The sequence below is a fragment of the Bicyclus anynana genome, chromosome 25, assembly GCF_947172395.1.
Source record: "Bicyclus anynana chromosome 25, ilBicAnyn1.1, whole genome shotgun sequence".
Classification (NCBI taxonomy): domain Eukaryota; kingdom Metazoa; phylum Arthropoda; class Insecta; order Lepidoptera; family Nymphalidae; genus Bicyclus; species Bicyclus anynana.
In genome coordinates, this window is record NC_069107.1 from 435,808 (window position 1) to 460,360 (window position 24,553).

Genomic DNA, 24,553 nt, shown 5'->3' on the forward strand with positions numbered 1-24,553 from the left:
ATTATCTGCGAAAAACCAACGCATCAAGGTGAAAACTTCATCCAGATCTGATAGAACTACGTACGTTTCACTCCGAAACCGGAACATTCTCAGAAGATAATGACTCTATAACGTTCTGATCATTATTATTCGGGTTACTGCTGAGCTCGAGTCTCCTCTCAGAATGAGAGGGGTTAGGCCAATAGTCTACCACGCTGGCCCAATGTGGATTGGCAGACTTCACACACGCAGAGAATTAAGAAAATTCTCTGGTATGCAGGTTTCCTCACGATGTTTTGAATCACCGTTTGAGTCACGTGAAATTTAATTTCTAAAAATGCACATAACTGAAAAGTTGGAGGTGCATTCCGGACCGGATTCGAACACACACCCTGCGCAATCGGAGGCAGTGGTCATATCCACTAGGCTATCACGTGCTCTACGATCGGATACGATCTTCTAATGTTTTTTTTCGGATCCGGGTGACATTGTCGCTTAGATTTGTCGGTTGTATTTTTTGCGGATAAAAACAAAGTCAATCAATTAGTCATTGTTTATAATGCATTTCTGTAAAGTAACGTCTGCTTCTATTCGATAGTGTTTAGTATATTTAAATTATTGGCAGTTCAGTGCTCTGTCTATCTGTTACTATTTCATGGCTATAAGTGAACTGAATTAACTGTGTTATAAAGATAAACTTGGTCTTGAAACAAAATCAAAATCAAATCAAATCAAAATCAAAAATCATTTATTTCAAGTAGGCTCAGTTTACAAGCATTTTTGACACGTCAGTTGACTATTTGTAAAGATTCTACCACCGGTTCGGAAGGCAGGTTCTGCTGAGAAGATCGGCAAGAAACTCAACAGTTGCTCTTTTGAAAAAGTCATACAGTATTATAATTTACAATTGATAACAATTACTGTTTACATTTCTTATAGTTTTACTTCCTGTGTGAAGGTGGAAGCTGATCTAACGGCCTCCAAGCATCTTTATCGTTAAGGAACAGAACATAAGTTACTTTTTATCCCGGAAAAATCTATGATTCCCATGGGATTCGAAAAACAAATTGCACGCAAACAAAGTCGCGATCATATGCTAGTTTAGTCTAAAGGACAAAAAATTATTTCGGTAAAATGAAATGAGTAATAATGTGGGTATTGTAATTTTCCGAAACGACACGAAGTTCGCCGAGAAGTAATATTTTCGGATGCCGCGACAAGTGGAACTCCAATTTCCATATTTCCCCGCGGATTCCTAAAATAAGCGCCGCCTCCCCCTCCCCCCCACGGGAGGCGATGCATTAAGATCATTGCATGTTCGTTTTGTTTTTACTGATTGGAACATCCCGGATAACCGTTTCATCCGGATATGGAGCCCGGTGTTTGCGCGCATCGCTTTTTAATATTATTCGATTATAATTGATTTTTTGTGTATCGACAAACTTCGTTAAAACGTTCTGTTTGTATTTGAAATGGTTCGGATTGGAATTGTTAGCATCAATTACTGTCGACGCGCGTATGGATCTGTCGACCTCTGTGGTGTACTTAGTGGTGCTGTGGTTCTTAGCATAGAAGTCCTAGGTTCGATTTAAAGCTCCGGTTGGTAAAGGATTTAATATTTTCTACAGCCAGCCGATGTCATCGGCCTAAAATATGTATCATATACCCATACCAGCAAATATGTACACCAAGCGATTCAGCGTTCCGGTACGATGTCGCGTATAAACCGAGAAAACTTGTACTTCTTTCAAGTAAGCCCGTATGTATGTGCGTTCGCGGTAAAGTCAACAATAAATATGAGTTGCACGTATATATAACCAAAACATGCACGGTGAAATATTTATAGAATTCTTCTTTTTAACTTATACATCAAAAAGTTCATAAAATACATCTATATTTTAATGATAGCTAGTTATTATACCTACGAGAATTTTATCTTCAAAAAAGTTATTACGTACAATGAAAGAAATTGATTTTCTCACGAACGAAGACACGGGAGTCCGCTAGTATTAGATATTAACAAAGTAAAAATATAAATATAAATTGAGTAAATTGTAGCGATATTTCGTAGCGCGGTATACCGATTTTAAAGCAATAACGACGGGTAAGGGTCATTATGATGGAAGTTTTTAATTTAGCCGCAAGTCTGGCCCCCGGGGCCAGGGTCCCGGTTCTGGCCCCTCGGGGGTCGCTGCGTATTCGTGCCGGGGAATTTACGTATTTGAGTTGCGGGGCAACTCGGAATTACGACACTTTTTAAATTACCGGTATACGCACGTATTTGTCATGTGTCATTGTCATTGAAACAATCAATCATTTATTTACATAAATCAAATAGGTTTACGCAAATAAATAATCGATTGATTGACTTTTTATTTTAGTCCTCGGAACCAGTGCTTTATGGATACAGTGCTGTCGCACACGAAGTATTGTATTGTATTCCAAAAACCGGTATGCTAAATTGCATGATATTCCATTGATTAGTTGAGTGGTATAAGGTCAAAACTAAAGTCACATTTAAGTTTAAAATATTCTTATTATAGTAGTAGTAAAAAATATTTTTTTTTTTAATATTAAGAAAAAATATTTAAATACACATGATACAATTTTAGACGAACCGTGTCTGTTCCATCATTAATTTGGATACGATCAACGCAGAATCGACCGAGCCGATTTGACTAAAGTTTTCACTGTTTGTATAATAAAATCGGTTCAGAAACCAAGTTTGGAGGTCTATATGAATACGATTTACTCAAAATTTATAAAAATATACTAGCCAAGTGTGAATGGATAGGACAGGTCGGGACCTGACTGGTCGTGGATGGGTAAGAGACGAGACGGCGTAGAACAGGTCATATAAGTATTTGTTGGAAAACAAACTTTACGTGGATGAAGTCTCGGGAGTCCGCAAGTCTTAAATAAGACAATTATTCCCCACCATAATTTTTAGTTGGAAAGATTGTGCTAGGAGCGAGTATAATAATAGTACAGTGGGCGAGAATCGAACCAGTGTTCAGTTCAGTGATTTTTTAATTTTCAGTATTTTTATAAAGTGTACCAAAAAAATTCACGTGAACTGCAACATCGCTGACAGCAAAAAGCAATATTCAAAGATTGATGGTGATATTCTTTTTCTATTCTACTGTATCTCGATATTCTATAGACTATAGATTATTATAGATTCTCATGCATAGATTATAAATTTTAATTTGAGGAAGACTTTTGACTTTCACGAAGTAATCAAGTTCGTTTTGGGATTACTTTTAAGAGATACAGTCTCAAAAAAATATTAAGGGTACTCGTTTTCGTTAACAAACTTTAACCACCTTCAAACAAATCGGTTTCTATGTTGAATCTCAGAATAATAATATCTAAATCAGGAATAAAGAGGCAAGATATTATGATCATTTGTTTGTTTGTTTATTACGAATAGGTTCCGAAACTACTGCAACGGTTAAAAAAAATATTTCACCAATCAATATATTATCAGCCAGGAACATATGACCATAGGAGGGCCATATTTTAAACCCATATTTTCTCATGGAAATTTAAAGTACGTGGGTGAAACCGTGGGCTGACTGCTAGTGCGTTATATAACCATATTTATCGCGCCTGTAAATCCGAGAACGCGTTTGGGAAACAAAGCCATTATTTCAGGTGTAATATATTAAAAAGTTTTCTAACGCCACTGTTTAAATGGAGGCTTTATAAATCACGTAAATAGTGCACATTGAAGGCTTTATGGGAGCCGCTGAAACTCCTTTTCAATTTCATTTTGCTATTACTTGGCTGCCTCGTTGGCGCAATAGTTGGCGTAGTTGATTTGGAATTATGAGGTTCTGGATTCATGTCGGACGGGTCAGGTTGAGGAATGCTAAGGTTTTTTTTTTCAATGTCTGGAAATAGGAAGTTATACCTGAGTTCATCGGAGAGCAAGCTAAGTATGTTTATAAATACATTGATCTCTAGCAGATTTTAATCATAATGACCCGTGGACCGGTAACTGGTGGACCGATCAACTGGTGGACCGGTGAACTGGTAGATCGGTCAGCTGGTGGATTGGTGAACTGGTGGACCGGTGAAAGGTGGATCGGTCAACTGGTAGACCGCTGAACTGATGGACCGGTCAGTTGGTGGACCGGTGAACTGGTGGACCAGTGAACTGGTGGACCGGTCAACTGGTGGACCGGTGAACTGGTGGATCGGCCAGCTGGTGGACCGATGAACTGGTGGATCGGTTAACTGGTGGACCGGTGAACTGGTGGGCCGCGGGAATGGACTGATGGCTTAACGTGCTCCCCGAAGCACGGTATAGCACCACAATCAACACAGCAACCAAATATTTTAAAAGAAACATAAACTCAGGATCACATCCCCCGCCACTGGATTCGAACCCAGGGACTCGTGATTCAAAACCGAAAACGAAATGGAATAAAAAAACATGGTTAACAACGCTGCGGTGTAGTCAGCCTTAACGAAAATCGTTTTCCGACAGGCGATATTTCATTCGCATTGTCGAATCACAATCGCGTAGATAAATAAAAGTGTAGAGAGAGAGAGACGTCCCACTCTCCGCACTCTCTGTAAATAAATCATGGTCACGTTTCCGCATACGAAGTGCTGTTCGCGGCGAAAACGCTCGGAAAACACTCGCGCGGTGACGACTTGAATGCAGATTGAAGGCCGGAATACACAGGTGAGAATTGTTGCGCGAAACGCGCGTTTATTTCGTTCGTAAAAAAGCTGGTTTAAAAAAAATATTATAGTCTGTTGATTTCGTATCCCTTTAATGTTATTAAATCGTTCTTTTTTTTTGTAAATTATTATTTTGTTTTTGTTTTTTGCAAACCAACAATATGCGCTTTATTAATTCAAAATGTTTTTGCCATGCGATTTTAAATCTTTAGTTTATTGCAATAAAGTAAAACTTATCATCTTAAAAACATCGTAATAAAACCCCCAAAATAACTGAAAAAATGTTTTTTCAGTTATTTTGTGAAAAATAATATTTGCTAATATGTTTTAACAACGAAAAATATCCAAGTTGATCTACAAATAGTCCGAAAGACTGTTTAAGGAGTAGATGTTAAAATAGTGCATTGAGCAGAAATTGAATTCATGACTTTTTTGTGTTGAGTCCGACTCTTTATCGTAGAGCTGTCAAGAATTCAATGAAAACACACAGCACAAAAAGTTATTGAAATATAAAATAAACATATTTTAAATTAAATAATTTATTTATATTATCAACCATATCTGCGAGTATATACTAAACTACATATTATCAATTTATAATATATATTTTCTTACATTAAACTTATTTATACCTACATAATTAATTTAGTTGTTACACATAATATTACATTACTTTATCTGGGGTACTTTAGAGGGATATAGTGTAAGATGCATTGCATTTCATATAACAGACCACTACATAACCGGACCTCTCTCCATAAATTTGATGGGATATGGAGTTTACCCAACACGATGTTCCAATGCGCGTTGGCGGGCTAACTTATTCCTGCCCACTAACTTTACCATTAATCATCATCATCATCATTATCAACCTATATTCGGTTCACTGCTAAACTCAAGTCTGCACTCAAAATGAGAGGGGTTAGGCCAATAGTCACCACGCTGGCCCAATGCGGATTGGCAGACTTCACACACGCAGAGAATTAAGGAAATTCTCTGGTATGCAGGTTTCCTCTCGATGTTTTTCCATCACCGTTTAAGTGATATTTAATTTCTTAAAATGCATACAACTGAAAAGTTGTAGGTGTATATCCCGGCCCGGATTTGAACAATAATATTATTAAAATGGATCAAAAGCGCAATATCCAGCCGTATGTTTCCAGTTAGTGTCGGCGGTACGACAGGGCCTGAATATGTGAATGGGAAAAATGTGTGTCATAAGAAAAATCAACTTTTATCTGCACCGACAGTGTGTCACTTGTGACAATACAAACGACGATCATACAACATTTGTATGAATTTATTTGTTCCGCTGTCAATTGCAATTGTGGAAAATTTGCGATGACGTCATTTTTTATTAATTTTAGGAATAAGGTTGCCATCTATCGATATTTTACAAGATATATGTCAGGCAGTATGCTCGGGAACGGTTTGGTCTCGTCCCTTTGACAATATATTACCTTTATTTAGCTGGAAATCGCTACGTCGATGTCCCCTATAGACACGTACTCAGCGGTTTGGTTTATCATTTCTTATACACACTGCAAATGTATGAAACGCCCTGCCAGCTTCCGTTTTCCCTACGTACGTTGTAAAAGGGCCCCTAACCCAACTGCCATCAGTTGCAAGTCTGAAATCCGCTCGTGCTTGACTACCTGCCCTATGATAGATGACCCTGGCTTATATGTGATAGTATCAGCGCTGTACTTGATCAATATTGTAGTTAGAGGGTAGAACTATAGTAGTAAGTTAAGCGATCGATTCGGTGATGATTGAAAGTGTTACTTTGTGTAACTGCCATCCTTGACACGTAAAGCTTAGAACCTGCTCTGAGGCTACGGCTTCTCCGTTATCTGAAGTTGTATTTAGTCTGCTCCGCCGACAAATATATAATTGAGGAAGGCGACCTTATTCTACAAAGAGAAGTTGATTACTGAGGAAGAAGATTCCACAGCCCCTAAAGCGGAAGGTTGGTGACAGATCTGATCCACTGTCGGGCCAGGGGTACATTGGCGTAGACCCCCGGCTGGCGCGGCGCGGCGCACCCCACGCCGTACGACACCAGCCCGATCAGCCTGGCGTTGGCTACCACGGGACCACCTGAGTCACCCTGCAAATAAAAAGAAAATTATAGCTATTCCTTGACTAGTAGAATTTGTATCTTGATTAACCTATTTTAAAATATAATAAAAAATATAGCAATTATGCTAAGCTAGCGGACGCCCACAACTCTGTTCACGTGAAATCTGTTTTTCTTAACCCCGTGGGCACCGGAATTTTCCGGGAAAAAGTAGCGTATGTTTTGCACCAAGGTCTATTTTATCTCTATACCAAATTTCATACAAATCGATTCAGTAGTTTAGCCGTAAAAAGGTAACAGACAAATAGAATTTTGCATTTATAATAATATATTTTTTTTTATTCTTTAAAAATTAGCCCTTGACTACAATCTGTCCTGATGGTAAGTTATGATGCAATCTAAGATGCAAGCGGGCTAACTTGTTAGGAGAAAAATGAAAATCCACACCCTCTTTCGGATCCTACATGCTACACGCGAAACGCTAAATCGCTTGGCTTTAAAAGAAAGGGTGGAAAGCTCAGCATATGCCGCGCTATATACAAACATAATACACGGCGCTGATTTTCAGTTGAGACCCGTATGACGTCACAGCTAACACAAGACAGTAGCCACAATAATTCACCCTTTATTATCGTAAACTAGGCTCCTTATTCTATCTATTCCACTCCCTTTTATCTGTAGAGTCTGACTATAGTTTGTTCTTTGATTAAAGATAAATACTAAAAAGCTGCTGTGAAGCATGCTCAACTACTAGGAAGGTCTTGAAGACATCTGACCTACTCTCTCACCTGACACGAGTCCTTGGTGCCGTTGACGTATCCTGCGCAGAACATCCTGGGCGTGATCTTGTCGTAGTTCCCGGCCGGCATGGCGCGACACTCCTCCTGATCCATGACCGGCACCGTCACTCGGTGGAGGATGTCTTGCATTGTGCTCTTCTAAACACATTTCTTTCAATATTTATTTTACGAACAAGTTTACATAAACTAAGGGTACTTTTCCACCAGAGATTAGCTATGTAACTGTGCTGCGAATATGTAAAATCTACGCTTTGAAAATATGTTACCGTTTCCACCAATACTAAGCTATGTAGCTGTGTGAGGAAGATGCACTGTATAGGAATCCTGCAATCCACATAACTACCCACTCGCTACGGCCCAAAGCAGGCATCCATAGCACGCATCCTTCCATATAAAACATATCTTAGTTGAATCCGTTTCCACCAGTGCTAAGCTATGTGCACCAATGAATATGATTGGTGGATATCAAACCCCTCTACAGCAACGTAGCGTAGCACATCTTTGGTGGAAAAGCACCCTAATAGTCAGTTATAATCTAATGCCGCGGCCAAAAAATGCTTTATACGCAGCGAAAATTAGGAGCGGTGGGCAGGACGAGCGGCATAAAATACGGTTGGACGACTTCTCTGCCTACTTCCCACGCGAATCGTGTAGTATGTGGCAAACGAGTAAGATTAAGTTATTGGACTATGTCTCTATCTTAGTTAAGTTTAGGTTAAAGTCAAATTAATAATTAGTACTTATACCTATTGATACTTTGAATAAAAATGTTTAGTCTTACTTAACGATGACTGTCTGGTTAAAAGACTAAAGGGACTAAGCTACATTTCCATCCTTCTATAAACAGCACTCATTCTCTGTAAAAGCTGCTCGCCTCTGGAATTCCTTACCTCTCGAGGCTCGGCGTGCGCAATCTCTAGCTTCTTTCAAACAACTGGTAAATATGCACTTCTTTCCTCCTTGACCTTTTTATCATTCCGTATTTATTTTCGTTTAAATGATTTTATTTATTTGTTCATGTTTAAATAATTGTTGATGTTGTCTTGTTTCTTACTTTTTACATCTAAATTATTTAAATAAAATTTTCGTATGTATGCTTATGTTATTTATATATATATATATATATTTATTTGTAAGTATCCTTATTTATGTAGGAATATATGTAATTGTTGGTAGGTATGTATGTATATTTGTATGTGTTCATATATATATATAAATATATTGATTTTGATTTTATATATTATTATCTAAGTGTAATATATCTTCTACTTCTCTTTTTATGTGTACACCCGTCATTATGCATTATTCCTTGTATTTATTTTCTCTTTTTTCGATTGGTTGTCTGGAAGAGATCGCTCATTAGCGATAAGGCCGCCAATTGTACATTAGTTTTTAAGTAAATTTCTTGCCTGTTATTATTATTTTTGGTGTACAATAAAGTATATTTCATTCATTCATTCAACAGCACTTGCCAATCCGCATTGGGCCAGCGTGGACTATTGGCCTAACCCCTCTCATTCTGAAAGGAGACTCGAGCTCAGCAATGAACCGTATATGGGTTGATAACGACGATAAACAGCACTACAGTGTAGCGATGATGATGACTTACTTTATAAACTAAATGTCCCCATCCACTAATCGCAGTCATGACCCCCGCTCTGACGTCATTCCTCGACCCAATGGCAATGGGTCTAGCGACACCGCTGACTGGGATAGGGGTTTCCAGTAGCAGAAGCTGGTAGTCATAGTCGTGGGAGTGGAGGTTGGAGGTGTTCCACTGAGGGTGAATGAAGTGGGCGCAGATACGGTAGGGTAACACCTCGCTGCGAAGGGTTGAACCGGCGTAAACATATTGCTCCCTTGTTCTGAAACTCAAATTAAGCTGATACAGTGAGAGCCTATAATAGCCAGACTTTCGTTTATATTATACAGGGTGCTCGGGAGTATTATCTCTGGGGTTGTATTCTTTACCGGAAATTAAATTAAAAATTCTGCAATTTATATTTTTGGGGTAAATAATATTTGTTTTGTAAATAGATTTTAAATTATGTGTCCCTTTATGCATCCTTATAATTATGGCGTAGCCAAGTTTTGCGTATTTTAAAATGCAAGGATAGATAAAGGCGTGTGTTATGGATAGTCGGAATTATTTGAATTAATTTGTATGGAATCGTTTTTTATTTTTTAAAAACACCTTGAAGTTATGGGGAATACTCCCAAGCACCCTGTATAGAGAGGTAAAGTTTGTGAGGTTGTGGGGGTATTATATTCTAAGATAGACAAATGTAGTTATTTCTTATACTAGGCAGCAAACTTGGTTTTTACACGGATAACCACTAATGCTAGCCATCCAATAAACCCACGTGCCTGCAGCACTTGACATCCGTGACATGATGTCATGCAGATTGCGACCACACACGATCAGTTTTATCGGATGTCAAGCCGCTACAATGTGGACTTATCGGATTTCACACCCGCGAAGTCCTTCCCCCTCGTCGCCTGTACATCATGAGAGTGTCATCAACGAACTTAAGCGGGACAACGCTACGGAATAGAATATGGTACTTACTTACAGTGCGCTGCCGTGATGACCCAGTGAGGCGCCAGCAGAGCCCCCCCACAGTATTTCCCGTACATGACCTGGTAAGGAGCATCCTCTATTGAGATCTTCTCCCCTCCCACGATTCTCCAGCGAATCTGAAAATAGTACTAGATAGTACATAAGCAGGCAGGCCTCCTTGCTCGGGTAAGGCGCGGGGGATCTTGCTCACCCATGTCATGAAGTGTGATACATAAAGGACTGTACTGAAATAGACGTAACATTTGGGCTATAATTGTCGCACCACTCACTCAATCAATCAATCAATTTATTTCTTTGCAGATACATGCCTTATTTATACAGGTGGTCGGTAGATGTAGATAGTAAATGTATCTTGCCAATTAGGCATGCAAATTATTTATTAAGTATTTAATGATTCAAATGACAATTTCACCATTTAAAATTTACATCTTTACAATTAAAATATGTATGAAAATAACAATAATATCAACTTAAATACTCATTTACACTGTAGAATGCCTGTTGAGTTAGGTATTTATATAAATTATTTTTAAAGTAATTTATATCCTTTTCTTTCCTAATTTCTTTTGGTAACTTATTATAAATTCTTACTGCCGCAATGAATAAACTACTAATAAACTCCACAGTCTTGACCACAGATATAAGAGGTAACTAGATTTATAAAGTGTCAATTCTTTGTATAGAAACCAGCGCCACTTCTATTGCTAAAAGCGTTAGCTTTTAACGTTGTCTGTTCTGTGGTCTTAACGACTAATGCGACAATTCACAGATCACATCGAAGATATTTGGCTAATATTCCTAGGAGCTTGTATTCTGTGTATTATCGCCACTTGCATCCTTGACGATAAATGCCCGTTGATCATCATTACCTGCCTATTTTAAAGGCCCCTTACTGTAGAAGGATATGAAGCTTAGATCACGCTATTCCAACGCAGGTTGGCTGGTGACAATGTTAAATAAATTAATGACCACTATTAGATGTTTATAATAATGAACAAGGCCGGTTGCTTGGTCACTTAACCGGTTGCTTGCTCGGGCTGCGGGACGGTATTTTTTTTTATAAATAATTTAATAGTGTTTTGTGTATTATTTTGTATGTATAACATTGTTAAAAATTTTAATAAATAAATGACCGAGACCGAATGTTTAACGTACTCTACTAGGCACGGGGTGTTTAACCACCAACTTCCCAACTCCGGGCTGATAATTTTAACTAAAACCCGAAACTTCGTCTGAAACACAGGTGTGTTTTTTATTCTTACAAGTTAGCCCTTGATTACAATCTCACCGGATGGTAAGTGATGATGCAATCTAAGATCGAAGCGGGCTAACTTGTTAGGAGGAGGATGAGAATCCACACCCCTATCGGTTTCTACACGACATCGTACCGGAACGCTAAATCGCTTGGCGGTATGTCTTTGTCGGTAGGGTGGTAACTAGCCACGGCCAAAGCCTCCCACCAAGACCTGGACCAATTAAGAAAAGCGGGGATCGAACCCAGGACCTAGGTCTTGTAAATCCACCGCGCATACCACTGCGCCACGGAGGCCGTCAACGTCAACGGCTAACGACCAACGAGGCATTTCTCGACGATAGATTAAAAAAGGCTTTCTATATCTTACATTAATAGTAGAAAAAGGAGTATCTTCGGTGAGTATCTCGTGGTAGTATTTGTAGTGTCGCAGAGGAACTGTTTTCTTCACTAGAAGCTGGTAGTAGTTTTCCACACAGTTGGGAGTCAGGAGTCCTTTCGGGGCCTTCACTGAAAAGTTACCACTTAAATATTACTCAATAGCCGTGATAGCCCAGTGGATATGACCTCTGCCTCCGATACCGGAGGGTGCGGGTTCGAATCCGGTCCGGGGCATGCACCTCCAACTTTTCACTTTTGTGCGTTTTAAGAAATTAAATATCACGTGTCAAAAGGTGAAGGAAAACATCGTGAGGAAACGTGCATACCAAAGAATTTTCTTAATTCTCTGCGTGTGTGAAGTCTGCCAATCCGCATTGGGCCAGCGTGGTGGACTATTGGCCTAACCCCTCTCATTCTGCGAGGAGGCTCGAGCTCAGCAGTGAGCCGAATATGGGTTGATAACGACGAAATATTGCTCAAGAGAGAAATAACCAATACAGAAAAATGTGTAACAAGTAGAACAATTCAATTGAAGTAGAAAAACTACTAAAATAATGTTAGAAAAAATTATAATTAAAAAAAATCAATCGATTTAAATAAAACAAAAAAATTACATATAGCATTGTATCTATGCGCTATCTACTGCTCAATTGGGAGGCGGCGCTAAACCATCATCATCTTTATCATTCCATATTTGGCTTACTGTTGAGCACGAGTCTCCTCTGACAGGGGTTAGACTAATAGTCCACCACGCTGGCCTTATAACTATTGGCAGACTTCCACACTTATAAATCTTATATCATACATCAACCAAGTAGGAGGCTAAAACTAAAACGACAATTTTATAAAAATATCAACTATTTTTTTTGTGAAACTTGTACTTAATGAAAAATGCTCTTTACACACCTCTACAGAAACAATGGAGGATTCTTAAGCAAATTCAATAATTAATTAATTAGATTAAATTAAGTAATAACAGCAATTAGTTTAACTTGTACGTGGGACCTCGTGTTCCAGAGGCGGACGATCTCACCAGTAAGCCTCTCGGCGCTCGTCAGTGAGTATTGATGTAATGTAAATACAGTAACTGATGGCTGTAGGCATGATTGATTGAGCTGCACACAGCGCCGACCGTGATCTGAGCGTGATTTATTCGATTTCTATTCCAAATTCCAATACAATATTGTTTGTATAAAACTTAGCTTTTATTGCGGAAAGGGGAATGACCCCTGGCCCATGTAACCCAAGGTATATCCCCGTATAAAAGTATCGTTATCAACCCTTATTCGGCTCACTGCTGAGCTCGAGTCTCCTCTCAAAATGAGAGGCGTTAGGCCAATAGTCCACCACGGTAGCCCAATGCGGATTGGCACACGCGCAGGACTAAAAAAATTCTCTGATATGCAGGTTTCTTCAGGATGTTTTTCCTTCACCGTTTGACACGTGATATTTAATTTCTTAAAATGCATACAACTGAAAAGTTGGAGGTACATGACCCGGACCGGTTCGAACTCACACCCCCCGGAATCAAAAGCAGAGGTCAAATCCACTGGGCTATCACGGCTACCTCTCCATAAAAGTATAATATGGAGATGATAAAATAAATAAGGATTTGGTTGCTTAATAAAAGTATGTTTCTTAGTGAATAAAAATATGTCAGCGAGTGAGTTATTTGATCGGTTAGCAAAATCTACGTTAATTATTGTGATAATATTAGAATCAGGTTTTCATGTAATTGGGATTTAATTATTTACTGTCTAAATAAATAAGGCTGTAAAAGGTTGATCATGCGACACGCGTCCAATACCAACGCGTCAGTACCCGCAAAAATAGCGCGTAGCCGGTACGCTTGACATAGTGAGGGCACCCTGCCTCCACTGTAGTCTGCTAGTTGAGCAAATGAGATGTAATCGCGTCTTTGAAATGGATAGTCGTCTTCCGTTTGTTAAACATAGTGAAATAGTGATAGAGATGTAGAAATTAAGTAGTGAGTCAGTGAATACAGTGAGTGAGTGAGTTATCGTCCGGTCCGCTTTAGCCGCTTTTGTTCGCCTCAGTTTTGACGCGCTAGTGACATATCTCAATTATAAAATCTATGATTGCCACAGTAATGGGATCAAATGATGCACAACTATTTCATAAAACACACCTTCATTATTAGACACACAGCTAAGCACGCTCAGTAGCACAACACACACAAAACAACACATCTCCACCTGCACCAGATAAGGACTGTTCGTACTCGTATCGCGTCCTGAAGCGGAGCTATAACTAATGTACAGAACCAATCGTATGGTCACGGTTGCTGATACGGATAGCTAATTTAAACCATTAACAGACTGACTTTGTGTTAATGAAATTGTACCATATCTATCACTAAAAAATAATCAAATAAAATCGGTCCATAAATGACGGAATTATCGCTGGATATACATAAAATAAAAAATTCCAAACAGCCGAACGCAAATTCGATTCGAATTTTTTTTTTAAATGTTTGTTACTTACCTCATAAATTCGTCATTTATTAACCAATATTAAAATATTTCAGGAGAATGCCACATAAAGTCTAATAACTTTTGGAATAAACGCATAATTTTATTGGTATTTATTTTCACTCTTTCAGATCGACTGTCTAAATAAGTGTATGTTGCCCCGCGGCACACATTACGTCTTAATACACACGCCTGAAAAGTGAAAGGTGCTCAACCGAGGAGCAGCAGGCCGCGGCGGGAGCGCCTGCCCGTCCACACGCATGAACACGCAGTTAGCGGCAGCGCACGGTGAAAGGTGCGCACAAAAACAAAAAAGGTGCGCAGAATAGGTTGCGCACAAAAACGTAACGCTGTCATTTGTTCATTGAATTTTATTGCCCATATTTTTTTCATACAAAAGCAGTAACAGTAATGACTATAAAGGATTTAATTACTTTTTTGACAGTCTTTTATCTGTATTGTTCGGGAATGGCAATCACCAATGACTATGTCTAGGTATACTAATTTATAAAACTGAGGAGATTGTACGTTTGTTTTGTTCAACTCGCTAATCTCAAAAATCAAATGTGTGAATTAAAAATATATTTTTGTGTTAAATATTAATTATTGAGGAACGTCATAGGCTATATAACATCAGGCAGTTAAAGTTACGTAAAATATATGTATGACAGTCGGTACTAACCACAGGGCCATTGAGAGAGAGATTAATAAAAAATTATATAATATAAATATTTTTATATAATTGTGTATTTAGAAAATGTAAGCGTCCTATTTTGCAAAGTAATTTCAACATTTAACTTGTAACGAGTTTCTGATTCCTCTTCAGAGTTCCTCTTGTCCTCAGTAGCGGCGGCTCTGACGTCTACTCTGGCACCTTTATCATCGCGACTCATGGACCCCTGCGGGAAGTACGTACACTGGTAAATTTATGTGTAACTAGTGGACGCCCGCGACTTCATCCGCGTGGAATTTAGTTTTTCACAAATTACTCGGGAACCATGGATTTTTCCGGGATAAAAAGTAGTCTATGTGTTAATCCAAGCTATAATATATCTTAATACCAAATTTCAGCTAATTCGGTTCAGTAGTTGAGGCGTGACAGAGTAACAAACATTCATATCATCAAATTATCAGTTTTCGCAAATCTCGGGAAACAATAGATTTTCGGGATAAAAAGCTTATGTGTTAATACAGAGTTAAATCTATTTCCATACCAAATTTCAGGTAAATCGCTTCAGTAGGAGCGGCGTTATAGAGTAACAAACATCCATACAAACTTTCGCGTTTGTAATATTAGTAGGAAGTAGGATTTTTTGTATCTACTCTCATTTCAAAAAACTTCAATTATGGATTTAAAAAAATAACTTAATATCATTTATTTTATTAACTATAGCAGACGTTGCGTGATTTCAGCCACGTGTTATCTGGTTCCCGTAGGAATACGAGGATAAAGTGTTGTGTAGCTTCACACCAGTCATGTAATTTTTGAAATCAGTTCAGTAGTTTCAGATTACTATACAATGCAAAAAATATACAATAAAGTATTCTCTGTACAATATCAGTACCTATAGATGAACCTCCGGAGAGTTTGTGTCTATAAAATTATTAGTTACGAGTATAAGTAGGTGTATCTACTAATTAAAAAAAAATAGTAAGTGTATCTACAATTTTTTTTCATAATGGTTTAGTCTAATTAGCTATAATCAAGTTTTTTACGTTACGTTACATTTCTAACCTTGCAACATTCGCGTCCACAAATTCCAGGTTCACCTCTAGGACCCATTGGACCAGGCAAACCTTTCGGGCCCGGAAAACCCGGATCCCCCATTTCACCCTCATCACCAAAGTCACCCTGTGAGTCGAAGTATCCTAGTAGTCCTCGTTCTCCTCGTTCTCCTTTCAAACCGGGTAATCCTATGTTACCAAGACCATCAAGTCCCGGTGAACCTCTATACCGTTCACGTTCGACATCCTGCGAAATAAACATATATGTCAGCGAGTGAGTTATTAGATCGGTTAGCAAAATCTACGTTAATTATTGTGATAATATTAGAATCAGATTTTCATGTTATTGGGTTTTAATTATTTACTGTTTAAATAAATTCGACTTCCAAAAAGGAGGAGGTTCTACGTTCAGCTGTATGTATGTTCAGCGATATTTCCGTCATTTGCAAACCGATTTAGAAAATTTTTTTTTGTTTCGAAAGGCATCCTTTTGAGGTGGTCCCATTTCTTTCATGTCAGGATCTGATGATGAAATCCTGCAGAAATCGAGGGGAACTTTCAAAAATCGCAGAGACAGCTATTGCGTTTGTTAAATTAAGTATTTGAAGCAACTAGAATTAAAATTAACGATTTACAGCAATTACATTTTGTTTGGGCTTGATTAATTTATATTGATGAGAACTTTCTACTTAGATGGGTTGTGACTGCATTAGGGGTTTGTTGATGTTGAAGACGAAGGACAGCTAAGGGTACTCCTAATCGGTTCTCAGTAGCTACCTTGTGTTTTAGCTTGATAAATTTGTATTGTTGACGTGTAATAGAGATAACTTACTCGGCGACTCCTCCGGGCGAAGCATTCGGGCTCACAGCAGCCCGGGGCGGCGCAGGCGCGAGCGGCTGATGAGCGACGTCGACGCAGGGATGACTCGTCTCTGCGTCATTCCAGTGTAACAGAGATAACTTACTCGGCGACTCCTCCGGGCGAAGCATTCGGGCTCACAGCAGCCCGGGGCGGCGCAGGCGCGAGCGGCTGATGAGCGACGTCGACGCAGGGATGACTCGTCTCTGCGTCATTCCAGTGTAACAGAGATAACTTACTCGGCGACTCCTCCGGGCGAAGCATTCGGGCTCACAGCAGCCCGGGGCGGCGCAGGCGCGAGCGGCTGATGAGCGACGTCGACGCAGGGATGACTCGTCTCTGCGTCATTCCAGTGTAACAGAGATAACTTACTCGGCGACTCCTCCGGGCGAAGCATTCGGGCTCACAGCAGCCCGGGGCGGCGCAGGCGCGAGCGGCTGATGAGCGACGTCGACGCAGGGATGACTCGTCTCTGCGTCATTCCAGTGTAACAGAGATAACTTACTCGGCGACTCCTCCGGGCGAAGCATTCGGGCTCACAGCAGCCCGGGGCGGCGCAGGCGCGAGCGGCTGATGAGCGACGTCGACGCAGGGATGACTCGTCTCTGCGTCATTCCAGTGTAACAGAGATAACTTACTCGGCGACTCCTCCGGGCGAAGCATTCGGGCTCACAGCAGCCCGGGGCGGCGCAGGCGCGAGCGGCTGATGAGCGACGTCGACGCAGGGATGACTCGTCTCTGCGTCATTCAAGTGTAACAGAGATAACTTACTCGGCGACTCCTCCGGGCGAAGCATTCGGGCTCACAGCAGCCCAGGGCGGCACAGGCGCGAAAGGGTGATGAACGACGTGGGCGCAGAATTTCGTCCTCTTCGTATTCTGTCCCAGCCTGGTCCACAATTTTTATTTATAAGGTAAAGTCAGAATCAAATAAAACCACGACAAATAAACTTCGACAAACAGAACCTCACGGTCCTCATTCCTGTGGGAGATAAAATTTTACTTTTTGATAATTTAGATTTCTATTGGTGATTTTGAAATACAAAAGCGTTTTTTTTTAGTTTTTACAATCAATGTTGCATTAATGTAGTCAAAGCTAGCCAGCTACTAAAATAAGCAAACTTGCATGGCACTGGGCATGATTGATTTACAAAGTCTTTAGTCGATTGATTATTTTTTATGAGCGCGGAAAAAAGCGGCGCTCTACGGTTTACACTATTAGCCTGGTATATTGAATACAATAGTACATTATGATATAAGTGCGGCAAGTTGAAAATTACAGCCGAGGCGATATTGCAGCTCGAGCCGAAGGCGAGAGCTATAGTAAGGAAGCAAAGGATGTACGCAAAGCGCGCGTATGTCATACGAGGTTTTATAACACATTTGCGAGGAAACACACTTTGAACACAGTTTCTGAAATTTAATTTACATCTGTCTGTTTTCCATTTGATGATATTTTGACACGCTTGTTATTTTTACAAATTTACACAGATAGCGTTTTTAGGTAAATGCACCAAAAACAGCAAGTATTACTACTAAAGTAAATTAGTATTTTTGTGTTTTTGTGACAGATAAATGGTTGTCATTGTCATAATTATTAAAATGAAATAATTAAATGTTTATTTATTATATTTTATCTCACAAAGTTAACTTTATTCATAAAATGTTGAGCACTTTTCTAACATAAAAACTTTTTGCTAAGGCTTAAAAAACTACCGTTCGTTAATAGACGGATGATAAAGGTTTTATATTACATTACAGCACATGTGCATTTTACTTTACAATATTAAAATTGTTGAAATAATAGATACTTTACGAGCAGATGTGTTATAAAATAAATTAGAAACCTGCTTGCAACGTGAGCCATCTACTCGTATTAAAATGCAACTGTTCCATACCACAATGTTAAGTAATCAATATAGTATAATAATAGACGATACCTCGCAGTAATATTCATATTGGCAGATTCCAGGAAGACCTTTCAGACCTTGATCACCTCGTGGACCTCTTCTACCAGGAGGGCCAACCACTCCTTTCAGCCCTTGGAGACCCTTGCTACCAGGTAATCCCCTATAAACAACTCCTGGCCAACCTTGTTCGCCTTTTAAGCCTTTCTGACCTGGACGACCTGGGTAACCTGGCGGTCCAATTAAGGTACTCGATTCCTGCAATACAATTCAAATATTTTTAACTCCCGACGCAAAAAGTGGGTTATTATTAGTTTAACGTTGCACCATAGCTCCCAACGGATAAAGCGATTTCATTTTAGTTTCTCTTGTATGATAATTGACTTATGTGCAAGTGCTCTTGGACATGTTTGATGAAAATCGGTTAAAATGTTTAAAAGTTCTGGGGGCTGAAATTGGGAAAGAATTATCGAATGTCTGCAAATGTACTCAAATGGAGTCTCAAATGAATGCGCACTGAAAAAGAATATTGATGACTTGATTGAGAGTGTAATTGATAAATTCATCACCTTCGGGTGTATTTCAAATTTTTCAATTTTATATTATTAAAATTCTACCTTTAAAGGGTTAAAAAGTGGTTCATATTATTAATGAATATATTGATACATACGAGCGGCTTATGAGCGACGTCGGCGCAGGGATGGGTCCTGTTTGCATCCTTCAAGTGTAACAGAGATAACTTACTCGGCGACGCCTCCGGGCGAAGCATTCGGGCTCACAGCAGCCCGGGGCGGCGCAGGCGCGAGCGGCTGATGAGCGACGTCGGCGCAGGGATGGGTCCTGTTTGCATCCTTCAAGTGTAACAGAGATAACTTACTCGGCGACGCCTCCGAGCGAAGCATTCGGGCTCACAGCAGCCCGGGGCGGCGCAGGCGCGAGCGGCTGATGAGCGACGTCGGCGCAGGGATGGGTCCTGTTTGCATCCTTCAAATGTAACAGAGATAACTTACTCGGCGACGCCTCCGGGCGAAGCATTCGGGCTCACAGCAGCCCGGGGCGGCGCAGACGCGAGCGGCTGATGAGCGATGTCGGCGCAGGGATGGGTCCTGTTTGCATCCTTCAAATGTAACAGAGATAACTTACTTGGCGACGCCTCCGGGCGAAGCATTCGGGCTCACAGCAGCCCGGGGCGGCGCAGGCGCGAGCGGCTAATGAGCGACGTCGGCGCCAAATTATGTCCTCTTCGTATTCTGTCCCAGCCTGGTCCACAATTTTTATTTATTTAGTTGTCAGAATAAAAAAAACATCAGAATCAAATAAACATCATTTGAAACTTTCTGTACACGAGTTGCACTTGTCTCGTTATTATTATATTTACTATATATTGAGATTACTATTGAGAGTGGGTGGACTGTATACATTCTGAGGAAACGAATGTTACAATCCATACATAGTTGACCAATATTACGAGTGAATTAGAACATTATGTTACGAATTTTTAACTTACACTGTTGCAATGACATCTGCAGAAATCGTTTTCACCTGGAAAACCTTGGACACCTCGGTTACCTTTATCGCCGGATAAACCCGGCACACCTGTTTGACCCGGGGGCCCAGGGTATCCTGGCATGTCTTCACCTTCAATCATTGATATTCCCGCTTCGCCTTTATCCCCTTTCTGACCGATTGGTCCAGGTGGACCTGGAATTCCATAATAACCGGGTAGTCCCTGTGACAAATAAATAAAGTTTCTTGTATGATCAAATAAAAAAAAAATAGTGAAAGGATGAAGAATGCATGTGTGAGTGTAGACTTAGATAGATAGTCAGAGACTTTTGAAGATCTCTCTGGCGCAGTCGAGGATCTGGAGGAGTCTCGGGATTTTACATTCTCTCATTTGGTCTGGTATGGTAGGAGGTATTGGCTGTATTTAGTTACCACCCTACCCACAAATCCTATCGCCAAGCGATTTAGTGTTCCGATAAAATGTGATGAAACTGTCATAGTCCAGTAATTTTCGGCATTTTAAGCCTCAACCTGGGAAAAAAAACGTAGTGAGCTGAATTTTTGTGTACACCTTTAATACGGTGTTATTAAAAAGCTGTGAAAAATCGACATCGATATCGTGTCGCCCAGAAAAGTTACAAAGGTCAAAAGGTCACGAAAATCAGTTTGTTGCAAATATTTCGCGACCTATTGCTCGAAGGTTAATAGAGGTCACTATAAAGATTGTTTCTCGTAAAATTGTCTAAAATAATGTATTTTATAGTTTTTCTGTAAAATTAACTGTTTTCAACAATTTTTATAATTACTTTTATTGACCTCCGAGATTGGTCGCGAAATATTTGAAAAACATTATTTTCGTGACCTTTTGACCTTTGTACATAATAACATCGTAATAAAGGCGGTACAAAAATTCAGCTCAGTAAGACTTTTTCTCCAGAGTTTAAAATGCCTATGATTACTGGACTAGATAGGTATATTAGTATGATATCGATTCGTAATCTTTATTTTTTATGTTTTATTATTCAGGTAAAGTTTCGATCGAGTCTACCGTACCCTGTTGACGAAATTATTAATATAGATAAATATAGTTAAGTATATATGTGGTACGAATAAACTCGTAAATAGGCGTATATTAAAATAAATTGACTAAATCTATAAAATGAAAAAACTAACACAACATTTATTATATTTTCATTACATATTTTGCTCTCAAGCTAGTGATAGATAATAAACAAGACGGAATTGATAAACTGCTGACCTACAATCGTCATTTATCTTGAAAGAGAAGGACAATTTTTGTGTCACAGATTTTACCAATCACTAGCTGACGCCGCGCGGTTTTACCCGCGTGGTTCCCGTTCCCGTAGGAAAATGGGGATAATATATAGCCTATAGCCTTGCTCGATAAATGGACTATCTATCACTGAAATATTTTTTTAAATCGGACGAGTAGTTCCTGAGATTAAGTCTTTCAATCAAACAAACAAACTCTTCAGCTTTATACTCATATATTAGTATAGATAATGAAGAAAAGCTGAATGTTACTAATAAAATTTATAAATAATATATTTATATAGGCACCAAAGTAAGCGTATAGTTGTGTTAATCATATTTACTTGTTGGTATTGTGCATACTAAAATAGCTTATGAATTATAGATACTTACGAAGTTTACAACTTTGCTACCGCCGTTTGGCTATATAGGTATAATGTAAGCGGTAAATAGTTGACATAATTACATTTTAATGAATCTAATTACATTTAAATAAGAGCCGTGAAAGCCCAGTGGATATGACCTCTGGGTTAGAATCCGGTCCAGGGCATGCACCTCCAACTTTGCAGTTGTGTGCATTTTAAGAAATTAAATATCACGTGTCTCAAACGGCGAAGGAAAACATCGTGAGGAAACGTGCATACTAGAGAATTTTCTTAATTCTCTGCGTGTGTGAAGTCTGTCAATCCGCATTGGGCCGGCGTGGTGGACAATTGACCCCTCTCATTCTGAGAGGAGACTCGAGCTCAGTAGTGAGCCGAATATGGGTTGATAATGATGAATGAATCTAATAAATATTCAACACTCCAAATCATTAACATATTCAAAAAAGCTGTGAAATAGAATTATGTTAATTCATTAAACCGACTGTTTTTATTTATTTAATGCAAGTTGATATAATATATGTATGAATATATTCTAAAATATCTAATTTAATTATTATCTGATGTACTCTTTAGTAATAGTGTGTATATTATTTTTCATTAGACAAATATTCTAAAGCTGAAGAGTTTGTTTGTTTGGTTGAACACGCTAATCTAAGGAACTACTGGTTCGATTTGAAAAATTAAAATGAAGTGATAAGGCAGCCTTTTCGTATCCTACTTCTTATTTTCTTATTTGTTTCTTGTTCGTAATATTGTGTTTCTTTGTTTTATGGTGTACAAATAAAGTGTATGATAAAATATAAAATATATTTGGTAACATGTGTGTTATTATGTTTGGGACTTTGGGTACAAGTATTTCTTATTATAAGCCCCACAACAAAATTTGACGAATATCAAGAAACAACGTATGAGCTCAATTTTGCTAATTTGCGGGAAGTGTAAATGTATTTCTTTTAAATATTAAAAAATCTTCAACTGTGGTTTATCAAATACTCGAACACTTAAGATAAGGTTACTGTGAGTGAAACGAGTCGTGAATGGTTACAATTATTATTCCTCATGAGCGTAGTCAATTTTGAAAAACATTTGTGCAGTAATGAGAATCTAACCATTCGGCGTAGGATGCAGATAGGGTCACTACCCCCTGCGCCACTAACCCCTGCGCCACTCGCGCAAGAATTGCTTCTAATTCATATCTGATCTTATGTTCATAGCTATGAAACTTCTCACATAAATAAGCTACTTACTCGTATCTATGAACAAAGCTCAGCTCACACACTCATTTAAAAAGAAACTTTCGTCGTAAAAATTGTGATTTAAAAAATATTACTCACTTTTAACCAAATTTCCCTTCGGGTGGCGACCACCAACTTGAAAACTATTATGTACATAAATAACCTCATTTGTATTTTCTGCAATTCGAAAGTTAAAATAACGGTTTCGGCTAGCAAACTGCGTGATTATATATGCTAGCAAATATGTTTTTATACTAAAAATTATCAGTCGGTTTTTGTTGTTTTTTGTGGAGTGACTGCCTCTCACGGCTTGGTAACACGACCCACTCTCGGTGACTGATTATAATATAATGTTTGCCATCCACCATCCGATAAGTACCATGCCTGTAACGCTAACGGCTCGATATCCGTGACAACTGATGGTCTGTTGATCACGTTTTGCATGATGTCGTGTACATCGCGACCTACACACGATCAACTTTATCAGATGTCAAGCCGTCAGAGGCGCGTGGGCTTATTGGATGAGTTTTTTTTTTAATCCTAGGGTCCTTAACTCCCTAGGGTCCCTAGAACTCTATTACTGAGACTCCGCTCTCCGTACGTCCGTCTGTCAGCAGGCTGTGTCATGAACCATGATAGTAAGAAAGTTGAAATTTTAAAATAATTATCTAAAAACAGAATAAATTAAATATTTAAGTGTACTCCGATACAACAAACGTTCCCTTCGCCGTTTTTTATTTACCCCAGTTTTTTTCCAAATTCCAGCTTGCAAGAGATCGCAACGAAGCGCCATGGTCGCCTTATTTATTTTACTTGTTATTTTATTTTACTTTATTGTTGGTTCATCATTAACAACCCAAATTCAGCTCACTGTTGAGCACTATTACTTCTTCTGCACTATATTTCATCAACATCATCATTATATCAGCCGATGGATATGAATGTGTTATAAAACGTCGTATGTCATACATGCGCTTTGATAGTTACAGCCTCTGCTTCCTTAAAGCTCTCGCCTTCGGCTCGAGCTGGCAATACCACCTCGGCTGTAATTTTCAACATTCAAATTTAAAATTCAAAATTCATTTACTTCAAGTATTTAAGTAAGTAAGGTATTTTTTATTCCAGGTAAAAAGTTCATGGTTCCCGCGGGATTTGTGAATAACTGAATTTCGTGCGATCGACGTCGCGTGCATATGCTAGTATTCGGCAACACCCATACAAGTACGATTCTGAAAGCCTCTGGACGTGCCGTGCCATAAAACGGAGCCGAGCCCGGTATTAGCATATTATGATAGTTTTTCATCGTTTATTGAAAACCTTTTCAGTTTACGAGCGGCTCGAACAAAACGCTCCTTATCAGTACATAACTGATAGTGCCTGAACGGCCCCGTTTACATCGTTCCG

General features: G+C 39.1%; 2 protein-coding genes across 2 annotated transcripts; both read right to left on the reverse strand.

Moving 5' to 3' along the window:
- Window positions 1-5,235: 5,235 nt before the first annotated feature.
- Window positions 5,236-12,872, reverse strand: LOC112056979 (trypsin-7-like). The gene is made up of 6 exons (XM_052889415.1): window positions 12,851-12,872; window positions 11,758-11,897; window positions 10,124-10,251; window positions 9,164-9,419; window positions 7,543-7,692; window positions 5,236-6,784 (listed from the first exon to the last, which is right to left on the reverse strand). Exons 1-6 carry the CDS (start codon window positions 12,870-12,872, stop codon window positions 6,632-6,634), a joined length of 849 nt encoding a protein of 282 aa, XP_052745375.1. The 3' UTR covers window positions 5,236-6,631.
- Window positions 12,873-14,994: 2,122 nt separating this feature from the next.
- Window positions 14,995-23,469, reverse strand: LOC112056978 (collagen alpha-2(VIII) chain-like). Its single transcript, XM_052889416.1, has 8 exons — window positions 23,249-23,469; window positions 20,258-20,479; window positions 19,894-20,010; window positions 19,495-19,590; window positions 18,784-19,008; window positions 17,616-17,732; window positions 15,996-16,232; window positions 14,995-15,159 (listed from the first exon to the last, which is right to left on the reverse strand). Exons 1-8 carry the CDS (start codon window positions 23,315-23,317, stop codon window positions 14,995-14,997), a joined length of 1,248 nt encoding a protein of 415 aa, XP_052745376.1. The 5' UTR covers window positions 23,318-23,469.
- Window positions 23,470-24,553: the final 1,084 nt, after the last annotated feature.